At 39.3% G+C, this 24250-nt stretch overlaps 2 protein-coding genes across 2 annotated transcripts in view; one reads left to right on the top strand and one right to left on the bottom strand.

Moving 5' to 3' along the window:
• The window catches only part of SNTB1 (syntrophin beta 1), a 113394-nt gene extending 105301 nt beyond the window's left edge, over positions 1–8093 (top strand). Inside the window, exons 5-7 of the mRNA XM_036404371.2 lie at positions 245–441; positions 1952–2142; positions 4662–8093. Coding sequence (XP_036260264.1) covers positions 245–441; positions 1952–2142; positions 4662–4754 — 481 coding nt within the window. The 3' untranslated portion in view covers positions 4755–8093. The remainder of the gene's footprint in view (positions 1–244; positions 442–1951; positions 2143–4661) is intronic.
• Positions 8094–11353: 3260 nt separating this feature from the next.
• Positions 11354–24250, bottom strand: part of MTBP (MDM2 binding protein) — a 28640-nt gene continuing 15743 nt past the window's right edge. Inside the window, exons 16-22 of the mRNA XM_036404363.1 lie at positions 23005–23160; positions 20795–20890; positions 17451–17717; positions 16021–16252; positions 14800–14913; positions 13059–13124; positions 11354–11750 (exon numbers count right to left, since the gene is read on the bottom strand). Of these exons, the coding sequence (XP_036260256.1) occupies positions 11715–11750; positions 13059–13124; positions 14800–14913; positions 16021–16252; positions 17451–17717; positions 20795–20890; positions 23005–23160 (967 nt within the window). The 3' untranslated portion in view covers positions 11354–11714. The remainder of the gene's footprint in view (positions 11751–13058; positions 13125–14799; positions 14914–16020; positions 16253–17450; positions 17718–20794; positions 20891–23004; positions 23161–24250) is intronic.

Genomic DNA, 24250 nt, shown 5'->3' with positions numbered 1-24250 from the left:
ACGTTTTGTACAATTCATTAAGTAATTTTGGGACATCCATGTCATTACCTGTGTGTCCAGCTGTTCCTGTGCTCACTGCCTTGGACCTTCACTCTTCTGAGAGAGAACATAGAGGAGATGTGAGTTCTCATGCTTCCAACCATGGGTATTAGGAACATGCAGAGCAGAGCTGTACTCAGGTGGGGATTTGGGGGCAGTGCACTGTTGTTGGGATTTCCTGATGTGTTCTCAAATCCAATTGCAGGTTGGTTCATTCTGGCCCAGGAAAAGGCTCACCCAAGTCAGGGGTGGATTTGTCCTTTGCAACGCGTACCGGTACAAGACAAGGGATTGAAACTCACCTGTTCAGGACTGAGACCAGTCGAGACCTCTCACTGTGGACAAGGAGTGTAGTGCAGGGCTGCCACAATTCTGCAGAGCTCATCACAGAAATCACCACATGTGAGTAACACCTGCAGCATTTCCACACCTCCACACCCTTCCTGTGACACAAGTTCAAGTTCCTTCTACTAGAGGTGATTTACTTAAAAAATGTGCATGTTTAGGATTCTACCTGTTTAAAATGCTGTCAGGTTCTAGGCCAGTCCCAGCTGCTGTGGTACTTGTGTCCAGTGACACACTCATTGTCATGCTGACTTTTGGGTTTGTTTTCAGCACGTTGTATCAGAAACAACTCTGTGGTCAGCCATGTAGGCCTGCATGTCACAGAGGAGTGATTGTCAGATTGTCACAGAAAAGAGCATTTTTCTGAGATTCAGGAAACTCCTGTGAGCCTAGCAGGAGTTTATCCTGCAGAAGGAGGAGACAGAAGAGGACTGGCACATTCACAAGAATGAATTGGTCATTTATTGACCCAGCTCTACACAATAGAGGAGAGTAAAAAAACCACAAACCAATCTAATAACTACATTTTGATGGGTAGTAATTTCCTTCCCTGAACATCAGGGTGTCACTTCTCAGCACTTCTGTACGTGCAAAATCAGTTGGAATACAAATAGTTGGCTCAGATGCTCTGGAGTGATGCCCTGTTTGGCCAGGTAGCTGCAAGGCTGGCGTGGCTCTGGGGTTTGAGGCTGGGCCTTTCTCTTGGATGCCCCCAGGCTTTGCAGTCCTTGCCCTGCTAGTCCTACAGTTGGCAGGGCTGTTAATGTTGAATTTTATCTCCACTCATTTCCTGAAATGTGAGAGCAGGAGCCAAAGCACAAATCCAGCCATGCCAAAGGGCAGTTCTTGTTTCTCAAAGCTCAGGTAGAGCCACGTGGCTGCTTGTCAGCTGCTGGGCCCCAGCCCCACAGGGAGCTCAGGATGCTCTGTGAGGCCTCTGATGTGCAAACCAGCCAGAGAGCTCAGGGGGAACCAGCTCAGAACAGGTCCATCTCCTCAGCACCCTGACACAGATGCCATTCTTTCCAAAAGAAGAAGGGCATCAGCCCCTTCTTTTATCACAGTGCTTTTGTCCCACTGCCAAGGATCCTTCTTGGTAGAATTGCTCCAAGAAGGTGATGGAATAGTAAATTTGGGATGTGAACTCCAAAACTCTTCATTCCTTAATTTGGATCATGGCCTCTGTTTCAGAGCTGAGGGGAAGATGCAGACTTTCTGCTGCAATAGCTATTATATACAATTATCTGGGCCCTTTTTCAATTACCATGACACTAATGAGGACTCAGGAGTGTCTTCATCTTTGTCAAAATACTTTAGGGAAACACTTTACAGCTCCTAATTTTCTCATGCATTGTGTGCTGTGTTTATTGATTCAGGCTGTGTCTGTCAGATGCAAGAAGAAGAATTGTTGTGACTTTGTCAAGGTTTGGAAGGAGGAAACACCAGTCTGAGCCTTCTTAAACTTCAGTACACTGGTTTTTGTCAGCATGTAGATGTATGATGGAACATGAAGAACTGCTTTTAAGAATGTGAGAAACTAAATCTTGACTAAATCTTTTTTCTCCAGCTTGCACATACAAAAGCCAGGAGTGCCGCTTGACCATCCATTATGAACATGGATTTTCTCTTACAACTGAACCACAAGATGGTGCCTTCTCCAAGATAATTGCACAATATCCCTATGAAAAACTGAAAATGTCCTCAGATGATGGGATAAGGATGCTTTATTTAGACTTTGGAGAAAAAGATGGAGAAATTGTAAGTACTGCATTGAGCAAAGGGATGCATGTTACCATTTCTTTGGTTGTCCTACAGGCTATGGGGGTGGAGAAGCACTAATGGAAGTTGGACTAGATGAGCACTGTAGGCCCCTCCCAACTGAAAACTTTATTCCATTCTGTTCCATTCCAACAGTTGGCCAGTGCCAGGTTCCAGTACCAGTGTATAGCACAGCATGATGATCAGGCTTTAGAAGGAGATAAACTAAAAAGACAGTTAAAATTGTAAAACCATACAGAAATTAAAGTTTGTCATATTTTAGAACAAACTGTACCTCTAAATAGCCAGATGTTAAAATTTTTGTATGTATCCATTTCACTTTTTTAAATTACTGAGGGTGAAAGAACTTAAGAATGAGACCTTATTAATTCAAATGTACACATAGGGATTTCATGTTGTGACAACAAGCTATGTTTTAGGTGATTTTGAACATTGCTGAAAAAAAAAAGCTACTGATGTTGTGCAAACTGTCTGCATAGGCCTGTAAGCTGTCACAATGCCTGAAAATAAGGTGCATATTCCAATGAGCAGTTTAAATCCATTAATTACGAATGTAAACATAGTTTTTCCTCCCAGATTTTTTCAGCAGTTCCGAAACATGGTGGGTACTTAATTCTAAACATCATCTTTGTTAGCATATACTCTGCAAACTCCTTATTGTCAGCTTTGAAGGGAATTTCTTACTAGCTGTCAATAAAGTTGATTCATGACTGCTGGAAAGGTGTTACAAATGAGTGTTTGAGATTGCTTAAAAAATCACCAGCAAGGGTATCAGCAAAAAACAGATTTAATATTTAGTGACAGCATGACAGAATTTGTTGGCAAGATTCACTTTACTGCCTACAGGACAATTAAGGCACACCAAGGAAACAAAGCAGCAACAAAACCAAGCAATCAAAATCCAGGCAATCAAAATCGAGGCAATCAAAACAGAAATGAACTGAGAACCATCTAGGGGGCTTGTGTGTGTGTGTGTTAAGGTGTGCATGTCAAAAGGACAGTGAAGGCAAGGATAAAAAGGAACATGGCCTAAAAACTTGAGAGCACTCACTTACAGTACTTTACCTTAACTTATACCTTAAACCTAACAATTTAAAAAAGGAACAGCACTTAACTTATACCTAACTTAACAATTTAACCAAGGAATAGCAGCATTTAACCTAACTTATGCCTTCAAAGTTGAACTTGGCAGCTCAAGAGAAGAATAACATTCAGCAGCCTTTAACTTAGCTTACAGCTTATGACTTAATGTTCCTTACAGGCCTAACTTACTGAGATATCTAAGGTTCTTAAACATCTTAAGAAAACAGCATGTCTCCCAGATTTGCTAAAGCATATACACAGGTGCATGCACACAGACAGAAGGAGTCAGTGCAAGAAATTCCCCTGTGAAAAATTCCCCTCAGAGGTCAGGGAAGCACTCACTTTGGATGCTTTTGCATCTCGCAACAGGAAAGGGTCAGGCCTCGAGGAGTGAGGGTACCAGTCCAGGACTTGTTATTTGGTGATCCTCCAAGGACAGCAAACCTGAGAGTTCACTGACTCTGAGAGGCCCCACTCAGAGGGAGATGCTGGTCACAGCCTGCTGCAGTTCAGGAGAGCTCAAAGGGTCTCATTTTGGACAGCTGTTTATAGGGGCACTAAAGAGTCAGCTTTAGTCATAACAATGTTTTGTCCTGGCCAAACTTTGGGTCGGGACTTTCTCTGAAAGTGTGGGAACAGAAATGTGCTATCCAGGCAAGGAAAACAGTTTCCAAGGTTGTTCATAAAGAAAACAGGAGCTCCTTACACAGCAGTAGTTCCTGGGAGCAGTGTTTCTGATAAGCTCTAGAAGGGATGAGCCCAGGTGCTGCTTTTCAAGGCCAAGGCCTAATGAGCATTTCTCAGATTGCAGTGCAGCCTGGAAAAAGGAGTGAGCAGGGCAGAATGCACCACTACAAAAGGCAAACGTGGTTTGTTTTGATGTGACCCTGCTGGGCCTCTGCACAGTGACAAGCCTGTCATGCTTAGCAAATGCGTGGTGAGATCAGCTGAACCATGACTATGGAAAACAAAGTCTGAGTTCAGTCTCACTGCTGGGTGGGAGAACAGAGAAGCAGCTGTGCAGCACTGGCTGAAGGTACTTCAGCTGCACCAACAGCAGATGCATTGGGCATCAGACAGAGCCAGTCCTACCACCATCCCAGGTAGAAATGGCCAAAAAAAGATGGGGTTAAGCCTCTTGAAAAAGTGCTTGCAGAATCTGACTCAGTTTTCTGCTGCTCACCCAGGTTATACAAAGACAGAGGCATCAAGATCTCACCTGCTTCCAAGATGCTTATTAGTTTTAGTAACCTAAATAGTTGCAGCTGAATGCAAAGGAGCAACAATATGGTGTAGAGAAGAGCTGTTATTAATAGAAGCCTGTTCAAAATACCAGACAGCAGTTTGAGTACTCAATAAATGATTTCTTGTTTGAGCTATAATTCTCAGCTTGATTCTTTTTTCTGTACTTTCAGCAACTGGATCTTCATTCCTGTCCAAAACCAATTGTTTTCATCATTCATTCCTTCCTGTCAGCAAAGATCACGAGACTGGGCTTGGTGGCATAAGTGGGATCCATCTGTTTCTTCAGAGAGAGACGGGGTAACCACACTAATCTGAAGTACAGTCAACAGCAGCAACCTGTCCTAGCTGGCAGCAGACACCAGCCTGGGACTCAGCACTGGCCAGTGGTCATTTCTGCAGTCCTCCGAGGCCCAGGTTTCATTTTGACCAGCTAAAGAGATGGCATGTCAAGGAAGATGGGGGATTTCATTGTAAATGGGATTTTGAAATCCCATATGAGACCGTAAAAGCATGTAGTACCATAAATGTAAATGTTTCAGAAGCATAAATTGTGCCTATTTCAATGTACTTGTCTATATAAAGTAAAGGGCTATGCAGTCAAGCACTTGTTGGTTGTGATGCAAGCCAAGGTTGATTGGGGAGAAATCCTCTAAAAATTGTCCCATCACCTGGAAGTAAAAGGTTCTTTCAGTTATAATCTGTGCACCTCTTGCAGATTTTTCTTTTGGAGCACTGCCAGAACCTGTTGTATGAATACCCAGCAGAGCCTGCAAATACAAACCTTTGAGGTGGACACTCTGAAGCAATCCAGCTGTGGGCAGCTAACAGCTGGAGGGCCCCCCCCAGGAGCAGTTTCACATTAAGCAGTAACCACGTCACCCACATCTCTAGTGATGGAGCTAAAGCAGGACCAGCCACAGGGATGCTACTGAGAGCCAGCTGTCAGGGGGGCACAGGCAGGAGGGCCCTTTGTTAATGAACACAGGATGCATTTTTATAGTGACTTCCCACAACAGCTTAATGAGTTTCAGCTATCTGGGAGCCCCAGCTCAGGTAAAAGCTGCCTGAATCCATTCTGAGGTAGGATGATGCTCCTGCCAGGTTATCTCCATGGCAGTTTTCCAGTAGAAAGCCATACTAAGATTCTGTCCTCCTACCCCTACTGAGTCCCCGCTTTGCTCAGACAAGGCTGATTGTATGGTCTTTGTAGAATAACAAACATAGGGAAGGAGGAAGACTTGATTTTATGAGTTTGTGAAAAATTTATTGAAGCAGCTCCACAACAGTGAGGAACATACACCAGGGCAGGAACATGAGCTGCACTCCTTGACATGGAACTGCTCCTATGGGCATGACTTGGCAAGACCAGGTTTCTTGCTGGGGAAATACAAGATGTTCATCTCCATGCCCACACCTTACTGGTGACTGTTTTGACCACAGCTTACTGTTGTGACTCAAAACATGATTCAGTGAGTTTCAGCCTTGTTCACAGCTACTTGAGCAGCAAAAAGCAGGCAGGAACACTGACTTTCAGCACCAGAGATGACACACACAGCCCATACCGGGATATAATAAACTGGCATGACATGATCTGGTGGGAATAGGAAGAAGCAAAACAGGGATGCCACTTATGTTGTTCTTCCTTTTTTAAAAAGAACAGCTTCAGACAGGGGTGGGGTTTTGTCTGTTTTTAGAGTTTTGCCCTAAATTCACACTTTGAAGGACAGGAAGTAATATATTCAGTGTTTGTGGATGTTCAGTTTTCATATTACAACATTTCTTTTATTCCTGAGAAAGCACATGGATTTCAATTCAGCATCACTTGGCTGGCAAAGGAGAAAATTAAAAAGACATTTTGGTTCCATGTTGTTTCTGAGCTAAGTTTGAGAGTTAAGCATAAGTCATGTTGTCTATTCAAAGCATAAAAACATGGTGATTCCATAGGTATCTTAATCATCAAAACAAATTAAAATATTAGGATGATGGGCTGAATTCATAAATACAGAAAATAATCACTGAAGAACAGCTCAGTGCCCCATTAGAAGAGCAGCCCCACTCCCAGGACCTCTCACCAGTGAAAGGCATGCCAGGGGAGATCCACCCAGCTCTGCACTTTCATTTTATTGCCATGGTACTTGCACTTAAAAATTAATTCCTCATGTAAATGAATAAGGAGGTAACATGTTACCTAACTTAGCAGTAGTTTCCAGATGGACATTTCTCATTTAGTGACCACTGCCAGTCACACACTTTCTGTGGCAGTTCCTTGGGACTCCTTGTGCCTGGGAGCTTCTAGGAGAGATCTGAGAAGCTGAGAGCAGTCGGTACGCAGGGGGACGGGACTCTGAGAGGAGCTCGTGTCACCTTACCAAGGAAGCTCTTGTGTCAAGTCTTTAAAAACCAGTTCAGGACATCTTTATTGCTGTTCCAAAGTACAACTTAAAAATTTGGAGATAGGCTCCTATAAAAGTGCTGGAGGAGTAGGTTAAATCCATATGTAAACTATACTGCACTATTTCCTTATTCCTTTTAACACTTACAAATCACTGGAATGTTATACCTAACATGTATGTGCATTGTAAATATTACAAATTCCTATATTAGTGCCAACAATTAAATTACACAAAATGTAATCTAAGGTGCTCAGTACTATATGAAGTCTAAGTGAATAACTAAGCAGTTTGCAAAGAAAATTCATATTATATATATTTATAGAAAAAAAATTAATGATGATTACAGATGCTATTTCTTCATTTTCAGATTTTGGACTGATTCATATTTGGATGGGATAGACAAATGAAATATGAACCTACTCCACATTTATAAGAGTATAGTGAATATTTATATTTTAGAGGAAAAGAATATATTTAATAAAGTCATTTATTGGATTTTTGTGACGTGAGCTTACTTTGTATCCAGACAAACTATCTGGAAGGCTGACCTTTGGTTTTGGGCTAGGAGAAATACATTTAAACTTCAGTGCTTCTGTTAAGAATTCCGTTACTGGAGGGAACTGTTAATTGCATTGGTGGAATGACTTAAAAATTTAAAATAAAAAAAAATAGACTGAAATCCCACAGGGATGTTTCAGGGCAGGTCATTCAGACATGTCTGCTGAAGTTGCAATGCTTTCTCTTGTTGCTTAATACTGGACTAGGTGGTAACAGAAGACTTACAAAAAATTAAGAAAAAGCAGAAATTTCTGCTCAATCTTCTGCATTCAAGGACTGAGGCCAACATGTGCCTTTTTTCTCTTATGAATGGTTATGAGAAAACAATATTTTTATTTCTCCTTTGATTTAATTCTTAACTTAGTGGCCCAAATGGAAAAGCTAACTGTGGGAATTTAAGCCTTTTCTTTCAGTCTGACCCAAGTTATGACAGAACAGCCTTGTGGAAAGCCTAAAAAGGGATATTCCAGAGTTTCACTCTTTTCACAAAATAATTACTATAAATGGAATGGTCTTATCAGAAAGTTTGTATAGCAGCTTCACCATGAGAAAGATTGGGATACATATTGGAGCAAAAATGTTATTGGAAAAATGATGTAAAGTGTTTGTTAAAAAAAATAAAGCTGATCTGATTGTGTTCAGGGAATCATACTGGTGTTTCTGATAGTCCTGTCCTTCAAATGGAACCAGAATCTCTCTTAAGGTACTTAAGAAATCAAAACAAGACTCTTGACATGCTACCAAGCAAATCACCACCACAAAATTAGAATTGATCCTTTGCAAGTAACAAAACAAGTGTTTTCCTTCTGCAGAATGTTTGAACTTCTTCCTCCCACAGGACATGGCAGCACCCTCCTCCACCCAGCTCTTTGCATCGGGAAGCTCAGCTGGTCTGAAGGGGAGACTGATCTGATTTCCACCTGAGAGCATTCTCAGTGTCCTCTTACTCATGCTTAAAACTTAATTGGAGCTTCTTTGGTTTCAGTGCAAGCAGAATCAGAGCCTAAAGAAATGATGTGCTCCAGATCATTACACTACCATTGATTTCTAAATTTATGTTATTTTCCATAAAAGTCAAACTGGCAGATTGATAACTAGCTATTTACTGAATCTATTTACTATATAGAGAGACCATTAATACAGTATGTATTACACATTTTTATATATATATATATACACACACTGTATATTATGGACACTTTTGAATTCAGTGGTGACATCAATTTTAAAGAGCAGATGTTAGTAATATGCTTGCAAAATTTTTATTTAAAAGAATGAGGGGAAAAACTTTTTTAATATTTAACAGAGATGATAACCTCCTGTTGAACATAATCACCTGCTTTTCCCACATGGGATTAGCTATTCATTTTTTTCCCTTCATCAGAATTTCTGTGCTTGTGTAAATAATTAGAGGCATTAGGAAACAAATTCAGAAAATAAATTCCAAGGGAGAACTGTGAGCTGGGACAAAGAAGTGGATTTGGACAAGCGTTAGTACCCAAGCTAAATTCTGTGGTAGCCCAGTGATACTCACCATGTAATTAAAATTAATTGCTGTAATATTGTAAGTAATCATATCACCAAGTAATTGCAACCACATCAGTGCTGTCTTACCCCAATCCTGTGGGGAATATAAGCACATAACATGGATGGATAATGTGCCTCTACATATAATGCATAATGTTATTATGCTATGCTATGTTATGTTATGTGCTTGTTATATAGATGGATGGATTATGGGTAAACCAGAAATGTGTACTGGTGAATTTGATTTATATCCTGATTTGCAAAAACATGAAAGCAAGCGCCCAAAATATGCATAGAGCAGACTTGATTTGGGGGGTTCAGCAGCCACAAACAAGAAAATAGTTTGAAGTTCAGAGGCAAAGGGTGATGTTACATTCTGCATCACTTAAGTTACAGCATATCAGCCAAGATGCAGGAACTCTCAGTGTGGGGTTTTGGAACTATGACAGATGTAAAATAATTTGGTTAAGTGTTGTTGCAGTGGACCAGATCAAATTATTGTGCCTACATTTTTGTAGGTAAACAGCATGGACAGGGACAGTTATCACAGCTGAAATGGGGCACAGTGTAATTAAGCCACAATAATAAACCAGCTACCACTTGTCCTAAAAAGCCACTAACACAAAGAGCAAATGAGACATGGGTAGCAGTGTATTAGTTCTGCACTGGGAATTGTGCAGAAAAACAATACATCAAAATGCTTATGCTTCCCTAACTGCTTCCCTGCTGATTATTTCAGGCCAGTCTTTGACTCTACAGAATTAATTAAACCAATAACCATTGGGTTCTACTTGAAGTACAAGAAAACCAGTTCAAAGTATTAATTACTTTCCTGAAGGTATTTTCTTTGCTCATTGCAGCTAGCCTCAAGGATTTATGAAATGTAGAGCTTCTGTACTTTTACTTATCAACTTATGTATTATTATTAACTACAAAGTTTTTCTAATTACAAATATATAAACTTCCCAAAATTAAGTAGAAAATACAACTTTCAGTGGCTTGCTTTAGTATTCAGACAAAAGTATCAGCATTCAGGCTGAAGAGATAAGGCTACAGCTTACAGCTTTTCTCTCTCTAGAAGTAGAGACTTTCCTGATTCACTATAAGATGTTAAGAAAGGTTAATGTCTTGATTACTTTCTTGTTTTTATAATGAATGCAAAGAAATGTGAGCCATACACAGTAATCATTACATTGGAGCAATTCTGTGCATGCACTTATTAAATGATTATTTAAATAACTCTCTTCATTTCATTTCTATTTCACCATATCACTAAAACTGGGATGCTATGGATGTGTGGCATTCTGCAGACAAATGAAATCCATCTTACAAGTAGTTATGTTTGTCCTGGGCTTAGATGCACACAGTACTCACTAGAGCCCACTGTCACAGCAGAACAACTTCAGAGCTCTCCTGTTGCAGCTCAGTTAAACCAAGTACACACCCACCCAGGAAAGGTCTTGTAGAGTTCAGGACTGGTAAACTTGGGAACAAAGGAACAGAACAGTTGAACTCAAGATCCTGTTGGACATGAAAAACCTCCTTAGGGCTTAGCTTTTCACCAAATAGAATTAAGCAAAGAATAATGTCCCAAAATCAGGAAGGCTCTTTAGAGAAAGCATCGATTTTACAGTATTAAGTCTAACCTCCACATGGTTTAGTTCGATTATTTTTTCACAACATTACATTTCATTTATATTTGTATTGCTTAATCTATTTTCCTTTCAGGATAATATAGCAAACAGTAGCCCTGCATCTCTATCAGTTTTAATCCTGTTAGTTTATATGATAAATAGGAAATCCTTAATACAGAAAGCTTAATAGGAACTCCTCATCTCAACAAAATACTAACTTGAATAATTACATTAGTCCCAGCCAGGTACATGCCAGAGACTTAAACTAACTGAGGCCAAATTTAGTATTTTACTGTGTTTGCAACGCAGCTAGAAACTCTTTTTTCCTTACATTTCAGCATAGCACACCAGCCCTTTTCCAGCTCTCACCATCCTCATTACCACTATTGCTTTGATTTTCTCCTCTTCCAGGAAAAGAAATCTCAGACCTCTCCTTAGATATTTTTCTAAGGAGTGTCACAAAGAGCATGCAGGAAATTACACTGAAAATTCAGCTTGTAAAACAAAGAAACTTTCTTCAATGGGACCTTGCACCAAGTTTCAAGCCATGCTTTTTTTTCTTCCCTATATTACAACACAGAGATAATTATGAGTCAAATTCTGATTGTGTTTGTTTTTACCTGCAGAAGAATAGGAACTGTTCTTAATTAGTATATACACTGTCAATGGCTGATGCTGTAAACAGCTGTTTATACAAGAGCTAGCTGAAGCAGAATAGAGATCTTCACACAAAAAGGAAAAACAAAGTAGTAGTTATTAAAATTAAATATGTGGGGGGTTTTATTCATATAAAAACCAAATACACTTGTTGAAAAATATACAAAGCTTTATAAACCAAGTCAAGCCATATTCCTTTTAACAAACATAATAAATACACATATAAAATACAACCTCTTTTCATTTGAATTTTAAAAAAAATTAAAAACTTGCAGTATAAAAAGTTTTCAACCTTGCTCCTGTGCTTGAAGAATGAGTCTATATAACTCCACTGACCAAAGTCCTCCCAGTGTGCAGATCTGTGTGTGCATTGGGCAGTATAATGCCTCTCAAGTCAGAAGTGCTCTGTCTCCACAGCTCCTGGGAAGGTGTGAACAGAATCCACCCAGTGCCTCTACTTGCTGGTCTTCTCCAAAACCCATTCAATCACCTGGGCAAATAAATGAGAAAACAAGCAATTTACACACCTCCTGGTTTTGAAAGCAAATTAAGAACAGCTCATAGTTACCAATTCTTTCTTCAGTCCTTTGTCACCATCTGTGTAGTATCTACTCAACAGGATTTAAAAGCAAACTACTCAGGAGAAGAAAGTATTGTTAATAATCTGAGAGGAAACAGCATTACCCTAGAATTGTATTTGATCTTACAGAATGCTCTGTTCTTTAGGAAAAGGCATTTTTGGAATCCCTGAATTGAAATACTTCACCCCATTCTCTCCATATACCAGCAAGAAGGTGCACATAATGCCAAACAGCTCATGCTTCCAGCAGTAAAAGTTCCTAATCCCAGAGAAGAAAGAATGAAGGATAATTTGTGCACTGCTGTATCTACCTCCATTATCACTGCTGCTTTCCAAACAGGGCAGTTGTTCAGACCACTGACTAGTCCTTGGTAATTATATTTTTGTAAAGTAAATTCAAAATACTCTCTAATACAGGGACATGAGCAGTTTAGGAGAACACCAATTTTTATGCCTTTTGCCAACAGCAAATATACAAAAATTGACCAATTTTCTACCCAAAGATGGAGGTCAGAAGCAGTGTATCAGCACAATAGCCCAGTTCAACACCAAACATCACAACCCATATAGTTTTTGAACCTTATCATCTATACAAAGCAATCTACAAAGGAATACAGCACAGAACACAGCTAATACTGCTCTCACAGAATAAATTCTCTGGGAACTAGCAGCTTTCTTGAGAGTGTATTCTGTTACTTACCTACCTCAGTGCAAATTCTTCCATTTAATTTGTGCTGCTGTGCATGGAAGTCCCACATTATGCACAAATAACCCCACCTGATGTCCCTTGTCCTTACAGTTACTCACAAGTCTAAAATTATTCATTTTCATTGCTTCTTTTAAAAAATTTATTTCCTTTCATAGACCTGCTTATTACTTCCTAACCTTTGAAATGTTATTTCCTTCAACACAAGAAAAGAAGAACTCCTTAATGATCCTAATTAAAGAAGAATTTCATCTCTTATTTTTTTTCCTGTTTGTTTGTTTCAGTGATGTAGAAACATTTATTGTCTTCATTTCCATTTCTCACTGTGGCACATCATCTTGGCAGCTGTAACTAAAATACCACCCAATACCTGGGAATTTTGCCTTGGAAATACTGCCTGAGAGAGTTTGTATGAGATCAGAGTGAAACAACACCCACCTTTTCATCTCTTAAAGCTATGGACTAAACCATCCTGTGGCTATGAACAGGAACAAATAAACATGTGGTCTTACCTGTTTAGCATTGCTATTTGCTGTTTTCTTCATTTCATCAAGAAGTCCTCTAGATGTTTTTAAGTCCTAAATATGAAACAAAAAGCCACAGAAGTCAGTATATGGGCAATCTAATTTGGGTTATGTGAGCCCTGATAACCAGGGCAGTGTTACACTTTTATCATCTTGTTCAGAAAAGAATAATTATTTGCCTTTGCTTTTTTAATAAAAAAAAGACAATAATTAAAGTCTATTCCAATGGGTTGCAGGTTTCCTTACAGCAGTCCAAACCTATTACTCAATTATGATTGAGTCTTCCTAAATTTCTGCATTTTTCTGCACAGTTTCCAGAATTTTTTTCTTCAATGATATTCAAAGTTCTTACAGTCTTGACTGAAATCCTGTTTCTATAAAAACATGGAAATCAGCTGTGAGCTTACCCTGTAAAACAGAGTTCTGGCAAAGAACAGAGAGGCAGACATCAGAAAAGAAAACCAGTGCAGAAAAGAGAAAAAAATCTAGAATGGCTTTTCTGTTTTGCAGTCCATTTAAAGAGTCCAACCTCATCTACTCTTTTAAACAAAGCAAGAACAAAACCTTGCCTGGAGAGAAAGAAAATGCATTTACTACTTGTCTCCAGAGGAAAATGATACCTATGTTACCATGCTTTTGAATTATGCAGCACACAAAAGGGTTCAAAGGACTCCCACAGACTTGGAGCTGCAAGCCAGTTCAGGAGAACACAATCCTGTGACACATCTCTCTAGAAAGGACAGGATCACTGCCATATTCTTCCTTTTCCTTTTCTACTGGAAATAGAACCACAAACCCTGATTTGCTCTACTTACACATCCCTACCTGCAGCCCTTTCTGATTTTGGATTAGGAGATCTTCTTTCAGGGCATATTTTAGGGAGATTTTGGGAGCACTTACAGAATGACTGCACAACTGTGTTCCAATTATTTAAGAAACTGGTGCTTATCAGCAAGATGTTCTGATTGTGTAAGCATCCAGCCCTGCTCAGCTTTCTTTTAGCTCAAAGCACCATAACTGAAGTTGACTAAACTGAGCTGGTTCACCCACAGTGATAGGTTAAACACGTGCAAATGAACAAAACAGCAGCTCAGCTGGTGAGCAATAGCTTTTAATCACTCCATACTGTAATTAACTTGATTTTGTGCTCAGACCAAGTAATATGGGCTTCAGCATTGACTCACAGTCTCCTAGGTATTGTGGAAAGAATTCTCATCTCCCCCTAAACATGAGGTTGATGCAATTCTACAGGGTGCTGCTGAGCCAGTATGTGTTAAATAATAGAGAACATCATGTCAGGGAACTGCAATTTCTGAGTCAGTTCTGTAAGATTCTTATTGAGCCAACAACCTTAGAACAAGGGAGAAAGCTGAGCTGTCACAGCTACAGCTGGGAGATATTCTATTGCCTCCTTAGCTGTTGCAGCTCTTAAGAGTGACCTAACCTAACAGGCCCATGCTTTAGCATATTATTTCACTATGTATAAAGGGCTACTGCTTTAGAAAGTTTTAAAACAAGCAAAACCCCACCAAACTATATTGCAAAACTACCCTCTCCATTTGACAACAATTCCAAAGGTCTCTCCACACAATCTACACATGACTAACACACCACTGGGAAATATTAGCTTAATCAACTCTGAATATCCCACATGCTATCTCAAGTTTTATTTAGGAGTGGTTTCACTTAACTAAGAATAAAGAACTGTAAGAGTATGTCTTCTAGTTACCTTTAAGTAGAATTTTGAGATCTCAAATAGACGCTGGCTGCATGATGCAAAGCACTTATGATCTTCTGCAATTCCATGTTTTTGAAGAGTCTTAGCAACTACCTCCTTCAGCATCTTGGAAACAGAAGAAAACTCACTCAGAAGTTCATCCCAACTATTGACACAAAAAATTGTCCATGGGAAGCAAAAAAGCCCAACACAGAAAACCTGATCTTTTGTGATCTTGCCTGCCTTTAATCTATTGCCAAATGTGATCAGCTCACTGCCTGAATCTGAGCAGTTATTTAACAATCTATTTCCATTTCCTTCATTTTAAAATATTAAGAAAATGCTTACATATCAAGGATCAGTGAACAGTCACATGGAGCTTGGAAGATAAAAAAGAAGTCAATATTATCTTGGGTTTTTTCTTCTCCAAAAGAATATATATAAAATTATCACTTTTTGCTGTACTGATATTCCCTTGTTTGATACATACATATTAAAAAAAAAATTAAAATCTGACACTAAAGTCTCATTAGATAATTTCCTCTGACATTCTTTGCATCAGAGATGTTTAAAGTCTGCTGTAGGTCTGAATGAGTCACACCAATTTATGCTTCCTTGGACCATTCCAGCTTGCCTTTGACAGTACCTTAACATTCTTTCAGTGTTCTCCTTGTACCCTGGGATTAATTTAAAATTTGTATCACCAAGTCAGGAACAGTTTTGTGTATTGTATTTTAGAAGAGGCATTCGTAATATACACAGCTAATAATTAAACATTATTCCACCGAATTATTTAACTACTATTTCAATTAATGGATTTATAAAACTACAGAAATCTCTTTATTCTCAGACTAGTCTGTTCCTCCATGATGCCTTTGACCTTTCCAGAACATATATCTCTTTGGTGCCTTTAGGTTTTACATTAATCATCTATATTTCATAACTCTTATTCATTGCTATTCATTTCCACCTTTTTTATTCCTCATCATTATTTCTCTCAGCCTTAATTTTCTGGGCATGATAGAATTTTCTTTGCACACTTTTTCATTCTTTGCTTCTGCAGCACTCTCCTCAGTGCCTTCAGGATTCACTTACACAAGTAAACAGAACGAAATTCAGTAACAAACTTGGATGAAGATAATGCACCTTGAGTAAAAAAATTTTTACAAATCAAGTCCCATGGAAAGAAGTTAAACAGCTCTCCTTCACTCAGAGCACAAGGCAGATTTTTACCCTTGTGTGTTTCTGGGATCGCGACTCCTTCTCTGGCTTGGCAGGCTCAGGCTGTGCAGCCGGGCCAGCCCTGCTGGCGGCTCGGTGGCCGTGGCCGGGCGGTTTCGATGGCGCTGCAGCCACACAAGGGGACCTGTCCGAGCGCTTCCTCGGCACCGCCACTGCACAGAGACTCCTGCTGCTCCCCCCTGCCTGCCACAGCAGCGACTCTGTGCTCTCACTTTTGGTCAGCCTACAAAGAACAGGAAAAAACCCTATAAAAGTAACTTTCAGGTTTTGTACCGACTCTTTTAGTGCCATTGTTTCTGCTAGAGAGGCTGCTGCTTCAGAGCAGTAAGTACTGAGCATTCCTGCAAACATCTGAAAACAGCAGACAGGAAGACAGGATTCTATTCTGTAAAATATTTTGTATTAGAAGAGCACTCTGCTGACTGGATTGGGCTGTGATATGTAGACCCATTGCACCTCTGATTAAAAAGGTCTAGAAACAAATTGAAGAAATCAGGTAACTAAGAAAATAAAATTCTTGGGAAGAGAATTGGCCTCCAGTCTTCGGATGAGACAAAACTTCTTCAAACTATCTAATTTCTTTTGGCCCTATAGGAATGTCACAACTCATATTTAACTACAAGAAGTTGGGCATCATAATTCTATGGGAACATTGTAATCCTTGATCCTTCAACTGTAAGAGCATCAGTAATTCCAAAGTCCAATTTACAAAATATAGTATAATCACATCTTCATTTCTAACTATTCAGTAAGCTGCAAAAGATATAATTATTTCTAAAACCAGACCTCTGTTAAAGGCTTATGGTGATTAGAATGCAAAGGGTATCAACCTGGAAATAAGGAAGAAGTGAAGTATTACAGTAAAAAAGTGAATTTGGAAATAGTGTTCCCTAGCAGCTATTATTCAGTGACAGAGTTTGCATCTTCAGAGTGAGGACAAGATAGAAAGGGAAATCTTAAAAACTAAACTTCCAGAAAAGACTTTAATAAACAAGGCTGACAATAAGATTGAATTTTGGTAGGTCATCTTATGCCAGCAGTCCTTTGGATTAGAAATTCAATTATTCTGTTTGTACAATCCTTGCCTTTCTAAACCTTTAGTTGTTTATTCGTAGTACAGGAGCCCTGACTGTTTCAGTCCTAGATGAGGCTGTCATCTTTTCAAAGGCACTTAAGACTGCAGGATATAACCCCAAATCTGTTAAACAAAGTGTGCTGTGCTGCATGGTTTGATTCATCTAATGCCATCAATGAGAGATCACACTTGAGGAAAAAAAATGAACCTACAGAAGAGGATTAAACAACTAGAACATTTGTCTAGATAGCTTCACTAAAACATTTTGAAATGAAAGAAAAGATGCAGTTCACAAGAGACTACTGAAACATTTCATGCTAAAGATTCATTTTATTCAGTGCATTACCTTTTCTTGGGATAAAAGTAATCCAGGTCTTTTGATCTGCGTTTTAGCCTTGATGTCTCTGTTTTGAATTCACTTTGCAAAGTCTCTCCATCAGGGACACTTCCAGGCTCTGACAAGACTGCAGGAGATGGGAGAGGACTCAGGACAAGTGGCACAGGGCAGCACTCTTTGGTGCAAGTAGTCTGAGTTTCATAGCGAATAAGGCGAGTCTGAAGTTCAGCATATCCCACATCTCTCTCCAAGGCTCTTCTGTCATCAAGACAGTATCTAAAATTGAAATTGGGTGAGAACCTGTGAGAGAAAGTCTCTCTTTTATTACAATCAGAAAAACTTACTTTTGACAGTCATGTGAACTCCAAAACCTTTTTTTTTTGTTTGAACTGGTATACTGTTCTGAAATACAACTTTTAACAGCCCAGTAAATTAATATTTTTGCCTGATGGATTTTGCTCTACTCAAGTCCAACTCCAACAAAGAAGCTGAATTATACTATTTGTAACTCTTTACCCTGTTCTTGTAAGATTCAAACTCTTTGAAATGCAACTTTTAGCTTTGTCTGAGATAAACACTGCTGTATGAGAGATTCACATTTTTTAAGCACTAAAAATACAAAAAAGTACCACTGAACAAGCACAAGCTTCCTATTGACTACAATGAATAAGTGGTTTGATCAACCAAATCAACAGAACAAACTGTAATAACTACAGTGGGGCTGAAAGATAACAAATGAACAAATGCTAACTCAGTGAAACATACACATGAGATAACACAAAAAGCATCTTAACTAACTCTTCTCTGGTACAAATAATTTCCAGGATTCCTTGCCAGAGAACAATGTTTCATCTCCCAGTAACTTACTGTAGTGCAGAGAAAGGTAACAGTAAACCCTGTCTTATTCCAGCCTCTTTGTTACAAATTGTTTTAAGCAATGTGAGCTCTTGCTCAGCCCACCCTTCAAACTGCTCAGCAATGTTTCCTACTCTCAGGAATGCAAGACACATTCTTTACTTTTATCTCTTAACATGGAGTCATGTTAAATTGCTAGTCCTGATGTTTTCATTTTCTTCAGAGTATTTTCATATTCAGGGAGAAATTAATTTTTCTAATAACTGGCTGATGAATCAAATTTCTACAGGTGAGGAAGACTTTCCACTAGAAATAAATACATTATCTGATAAGAGAGTAAGTTGTCTGAATTTAAAAATTTCAGGGTATGTAATTTTTCTTATTTACATTCTCAGTCCCCTGAGTAGTCACATAACCTACAAAGATAAAAAAATCCATTTAGCTTCAGAAGTTAAATTGCCATTTTACTCACTGCTTTCATGGCAACTGCTTTCTCTTTGCAAAACAGCATTCAAGTGTCTGGCACATGTTCATTGCACCGAAAATTTTATTTAATCATAAATAGGAACAGCCTCATGTTCACAAAACCTAGTCTTCATGGGAGACTTCAGCCATCCCAATAATCAGTTGGAGGGCCAATATGTAGGACAGAGGCAATCCAGGAGGCTCCTGGACTGCACTGGCAACTTCCTTCTCTGAGTGAGGTGAGGTGCTGTGCTGTGCCCACCAAGAAGGAGGGGGTGGTGGGGAATGTGAAGCTCAAGGGCAGCCTTGGCTGCAGGGACCATAAATAGTGGAGTTTGGGATCCTCAGGGCAAAAAGGAGAGCACACAGGAAGCTCACCCCTGGACTTCAGAAAAGCAGCTTGCCATTGACACCGAGCTCTGTGGCATGGTCAACACTAGAGGGAAGGGATCCCATCCAGAGGCTTGAGAGGTGGCCCTGTGCAAACCTCATGAGGTTCAACAAGGCCAAGTGCAAGGTCCTGCACCTGGATAAGGGCAATGCCAGCACAAATACAGGCTGAGTGAAAAATTAATTAAGAATAGCTCTGGGGAAAAATATGTGAGATATTGGTGTCCCTGTCCATGGCATGGAGGCTGCAACTAGATGATCTTTAAGGTCCCTTCCACCTCAAACCATTCTATGATAATTGCTACTCCTTGTTTTTTTGACAAGACTTTACCTCCAAATATAAATGCAGCAGGTGGACAGATGAAAACTGCATAGTACCAAACACATCTGCCCCATAACCACAATACTCTTGTTACAATATGTTCTGGTCCTACACTACCTCCCACTCTACTGCTTCCCTCCCACACTGCTAAGCACATTGCCCTTGCAATATTAATATGGCAGGATCTTCCTCCTCTCCACAATACCCAGGCCTCCCTGTGGTCTGTATCTGTCACATTTTGCTAGGAGAAGAGGCAGCACAAGCTGTGCTGTGCCTAATTTGAAATCTGAGGCACACTCCTTGCTGAGGTCAGGCAGACCAAGTGGTTTCTTCCCACACCTACTATATGCATTTCTCTTTTCTACCCAGTTGCCTCTCTGTGCCACTTATTACAATTCTAAAAAGGCTAACAGGTTCATGAGCTACTGTTTAGAAAAAGAGGTAACTAAAGAGATAGGAGTACTCCATTGCCCTATAGAACTTGGCTAAAATTACCAGATATTAAACACAGACTTAATCAAACTATTTGTAAAATCGATAGGGAAAAAATACCAGCAGCATTGTCAGTCAATTCTGATAATCTGAAAATGTGATTTTAGGAGGCAGCAGAAGCTTGCACAAAAACTGAACTAACTATGCTTGGTATCCACTGCATTTCTTAATATATACTGCAATAAGACTGCCTGTATGGGAGAGCTATGCTTAATTATCTACTCCAGCATTTCTATAGCCTTTTTCCTTTTCTCCTCAATGTCAATATTTGTATTTTTTTAACCTATTTTTATACAGCTACATTATGTGACAGTTTGCCCATTTGTTTGCTTTGACAGATAACTATTGCTGGCTGGCTGAGATTAACTAACAGTCCTAGCCATATGGATACTTTTGAACATCCTTACCACTAACACTTGCCTGCTGCTGTTTTCAGGCTCCCTGAACATACAGGTAGCAGCATCACAGCAGGTATCATTAAACCTTTTGGCTATCAGTCTTAAAGTGTCAACAATTAAATATAAAAGCAGAACTATGTATGTACTTAAAACATGTGCTTCACTAGGAACTTGATATGTACTAATTCCCTTGCCATTTTTAGCTCTGAATTAAAATTTTCAGAGACACTGAGAAGAGACATAGCAGTACAACTGAGAAAAAAAGACCTTCAATGTTTCTACATTACCATCAAGGCAGCAATGTTGCAACTGAAACCAGTGACATTTAATCCATAATTAACATACCCTTAACATGTTGCTTGAAACATTTCTAATTACACTTAGACTGGAAACTAAAAAGTAAATCTGAGAAAAGAAGTCAGGAAACTTACTCAAGTCCATGGTAATGGCATCCAGCTGCTTTTTCAAAAGGCAAACCTCTGAGTTTTCGAGGAGTAAGCTCTGGTGTCAAAAGAAATGCGTTTTCACTGAAAGGAGAAAAATTAAGATCTATTTTAACCAGTTACCTTCAGGATAAATTATACTTCCAAAAATCAGAAACAAATGCCTTCACATATGAAGGATAAAACAGCATGTCTTGCAGCTAGGCCCCTAGGATAAAGCATCAATGGAAAATTAAATCTGTACTGAAGCGAGAATTTAAGTTCAACTAATTCCTACTGAGCTATTATTGTTACAGAAGCTCTTAGACATTTCTCAGATGGTTAAGGTCACTGCTCCAAACAAGTTACCAATGAAACTAGGCAAATATCACATGGGACACCTGAGTAGTAGAATGAACTGGGAAGTGACCTCCCACTTCTCAATGACACACTGTAAGGAGTGAATTCCTTCCCTTCAGCATCAAATTGTTGCCTCATCTAACACTCATCTTTCCCAGACTTCAGGACTAACGGCTTGTTTCCTGGGATATTTCAATTCCAGCTGGTAACTCTCTACAGCTAAATCATAAGAGTGTATTTGTTTGAAGGTATTTCAAGGGAATAAGCCCTAGCAAGGCAGATAGAAAGATCTTGCTGCCAGATCTCAATATACCCTGACATTTATCTCTAAAGAAGGGAAGACACAAAGGTAAGATGTAACAGAATCTGAAACTCGCACATTGCTTCAAATTTTATTCATATACTCTGCCTCTGCACCATTTCCACTGGAATAATCTGAGAAAAACCTCCAGGAAGGATGCGATACTGAATCTAGCAAAATGATAATTTGGATAGACTGTCAGCCAAAATTGTAATCTATCAAACTTCTATCTAAGCTCAACCACAGAGAAAAGGTGAACATGCCTTTAATTCACCAGCCTCTCTCAAAATCTCTCAATCCTTCTCTTGGTCAGGAAGATCCTTAGGTCCATATTCACTGTTTTTGATCACCTACTGTGCAAAGCTCCTCATAATTCCAGGGAATTTGCTCAAAGCAACTGCTAGGGGAGCAAGCAGTTCAGAGTACAGTGTTCTGCTGGACTCAGTTCAAATTCAAATCTCATTCATCTGTAGCTCAAAGCAAATCATTCAAGACACTCAAGGTATTCTATGCTATAGTGCTTCTCTGGAGGCTTTGAAAAAATCAAAGACTAAAAAAATAGATTTTTTTTTAGTGAAAAATTATTCACTTCTTTCCCACACAACAAATTGGAAGGAAAATATTTTAGCCAAAATTCTAAATCTTCTCCACTCATTAACAACCCAGCAGGAGATTCTAAATCTTTACTGCGTATTTTCTAATTTGCTTGAACTGTCTGCTCAGAACATATTCAGTTTAGTTTCAAAACTTCAGTTACAATTTTACAGAAGTCTCAAAAATCCTACAGAAAATCCAAAATACTACAGAACCTTTCCCTCACACAATCACTCTTATTACATGAAAAAGGATCAAGGGCTGTATCAAGTAATTGAATCATAGTTTTTATTATTCAGTATTAAAAAGGTCAACAAATATAATTGTAGTGACTGCAAAGACTGTCTTGCCTACCTAGCACTCTGTGACACACTGCACAAATAGTACAGGTTCTGCTTCTACAAACACTATCTGACTCTTATAGAGTCTGGCCTTAACTCTAATAGATGTACAGATCCTGAAAATTATTCCAGTAACTCCATGAATCTATAAAAAGCATGACAGGAGACAAAGACAGTTAAATAGGCTCAGATATTTTCTTGTTTTGTTTTCCCACCTAGACTCCCCTCCACTGAAAGAAATCACACCAAAAAAATTAAAGCTCTGCCACAGTAGCTTCTGCTTTACTAGAAATACTCTTTTGGAAATGGACCCACAGGGCAGCAGCAGCTTGGCAGAGCTCTACCAGTAACAAGTTTGTGCTTCAGGTGATGATTTTGTTATTTAAATGCCTAGGACCAAGATCATCATCTCCAGCCATTTCAGATTCTGAAAGAACTAAATAGCAACACTGACTGGAGACCAAAACAGTTGATTTCACTGGCAGGCATGTGACATAAAGATGTTGTAAGTTATAAGCTCAAATCCAGTTAGGCCATTCTGTGACTCCCATTCCACCCTTATTTACACCCCCCTACTGATATCAGCTCTGAATTTGGTGTTAGTGGCTTTAAGATGCTCCTACCGCTTGGGAACTTGGAGTGGCTGGAGCTCCCCCACGGGCAGCCCTTCTGGGGTGAAGTACTTGAGCAGCTCTTTGGCATCCAGCAACGTCAGGGACTCCCTCTGGCTGTCCTTGTGTCCCAGCAGCTGCTCAGGTGAATGTGCAAACAGAGGAACTCTGGAAAAAAGGCAGCGAGCCAAGAGTAATCTAAGATTTTTTTTTTATAAACTCATAAACTCATTTAATATTTAAAAAAATATTAAATCATTGCTACCCTAAAGCAATTAAACTAGTACAAAAGTAAAATGAACAAAGTTGCTCCTTGAGAACATTAACACAGATGTTCATGATAAAGAACATGATAATTATTAAACATAATCTAAAAATTCAACTGAAGAAAGTAACTTCTTCAAGAATTTAGAGCGTGGTTATGAAATACAACGTGGGAAGATGATTATTCACCCCTTTTTTCTGTTTTTTGACCAAAACTTGGTTCCCATTAAAAAAAATTAAAAATATACAATATCTAGGAAAGGAACAATAAAGTCACTACTGCACGCAACTCTCCACTCTTTTTTAGTGTCTTCAATCAAGTAAATCAAAGTTCTCCCTTTTCTCACTTTTTAAGCAACACACTGTATCCTGATGCAGGATAAAAAAGATACTCAGTTCAGATGGTGAACTATGAAATAAACACTGACTATGTAACAGAAAGGTCCTTCAGGAACCTTTTTGACAGCTAATTAAAAGGAAGAACTTTGTCTGTTTGAGAAACAAAAGCCAGTAATAATAATAATAACAATGATGATGATGATGATAATACTACCATGAGAAAGCTAATGTGAGAATTTATCACGTGCAGAACTCCAGTCTAAGCCATGGCCACCTATGGTACTTGAAAGAGAGAAATTGAAGTGACTCAGAAAAGGACAGCTGGACACTTGCCTCGACAGGTCTGTCAGCAAGAACATGAACATTACCAAAGACCATTAAGCCACAGAATCACAGCACAGGCTGAGTTGGAAAGGACCACAAGGATCACTGAGTCCAACTCCTGCGCTGCACAGCACCATCCCCAGGAGTCACCACGGGCCTGAGAGCACTGTCCAAACTCCTCCTGAGCTCTGTCAGGCTGGTGCTGTGACCACTGCCCTGGGGAGCCTGTTCAGTGCCCAGCCACAGCCTGGGTAAAGAACCTTTTTCTAATACCCAACCTAAACATTCCTTGCCAAGTCTTATATAAAGTGAGAGCTCAACTGAAATCAAC

This window comes from Molothrus ater, chromosome 1, assembly GCF_012460135.2.
Source record: "Molothrus ater isolate BHLD 08-10-18 breed brown headed cowbird chromosome 1, BPBGC_Mater_1.1, whole genome shotgun sequence".
Taxonomy (NCBI): Eukaryota; Metazoa; Chordata; class Aves; order Passeriformes; family Icteridae; genus Molothrus; species Molothrus ater.
Note: the sequence above shows the minus strand (reverse complement) of the source record. Positions and strands in the feature narration are given on the sequence as shown.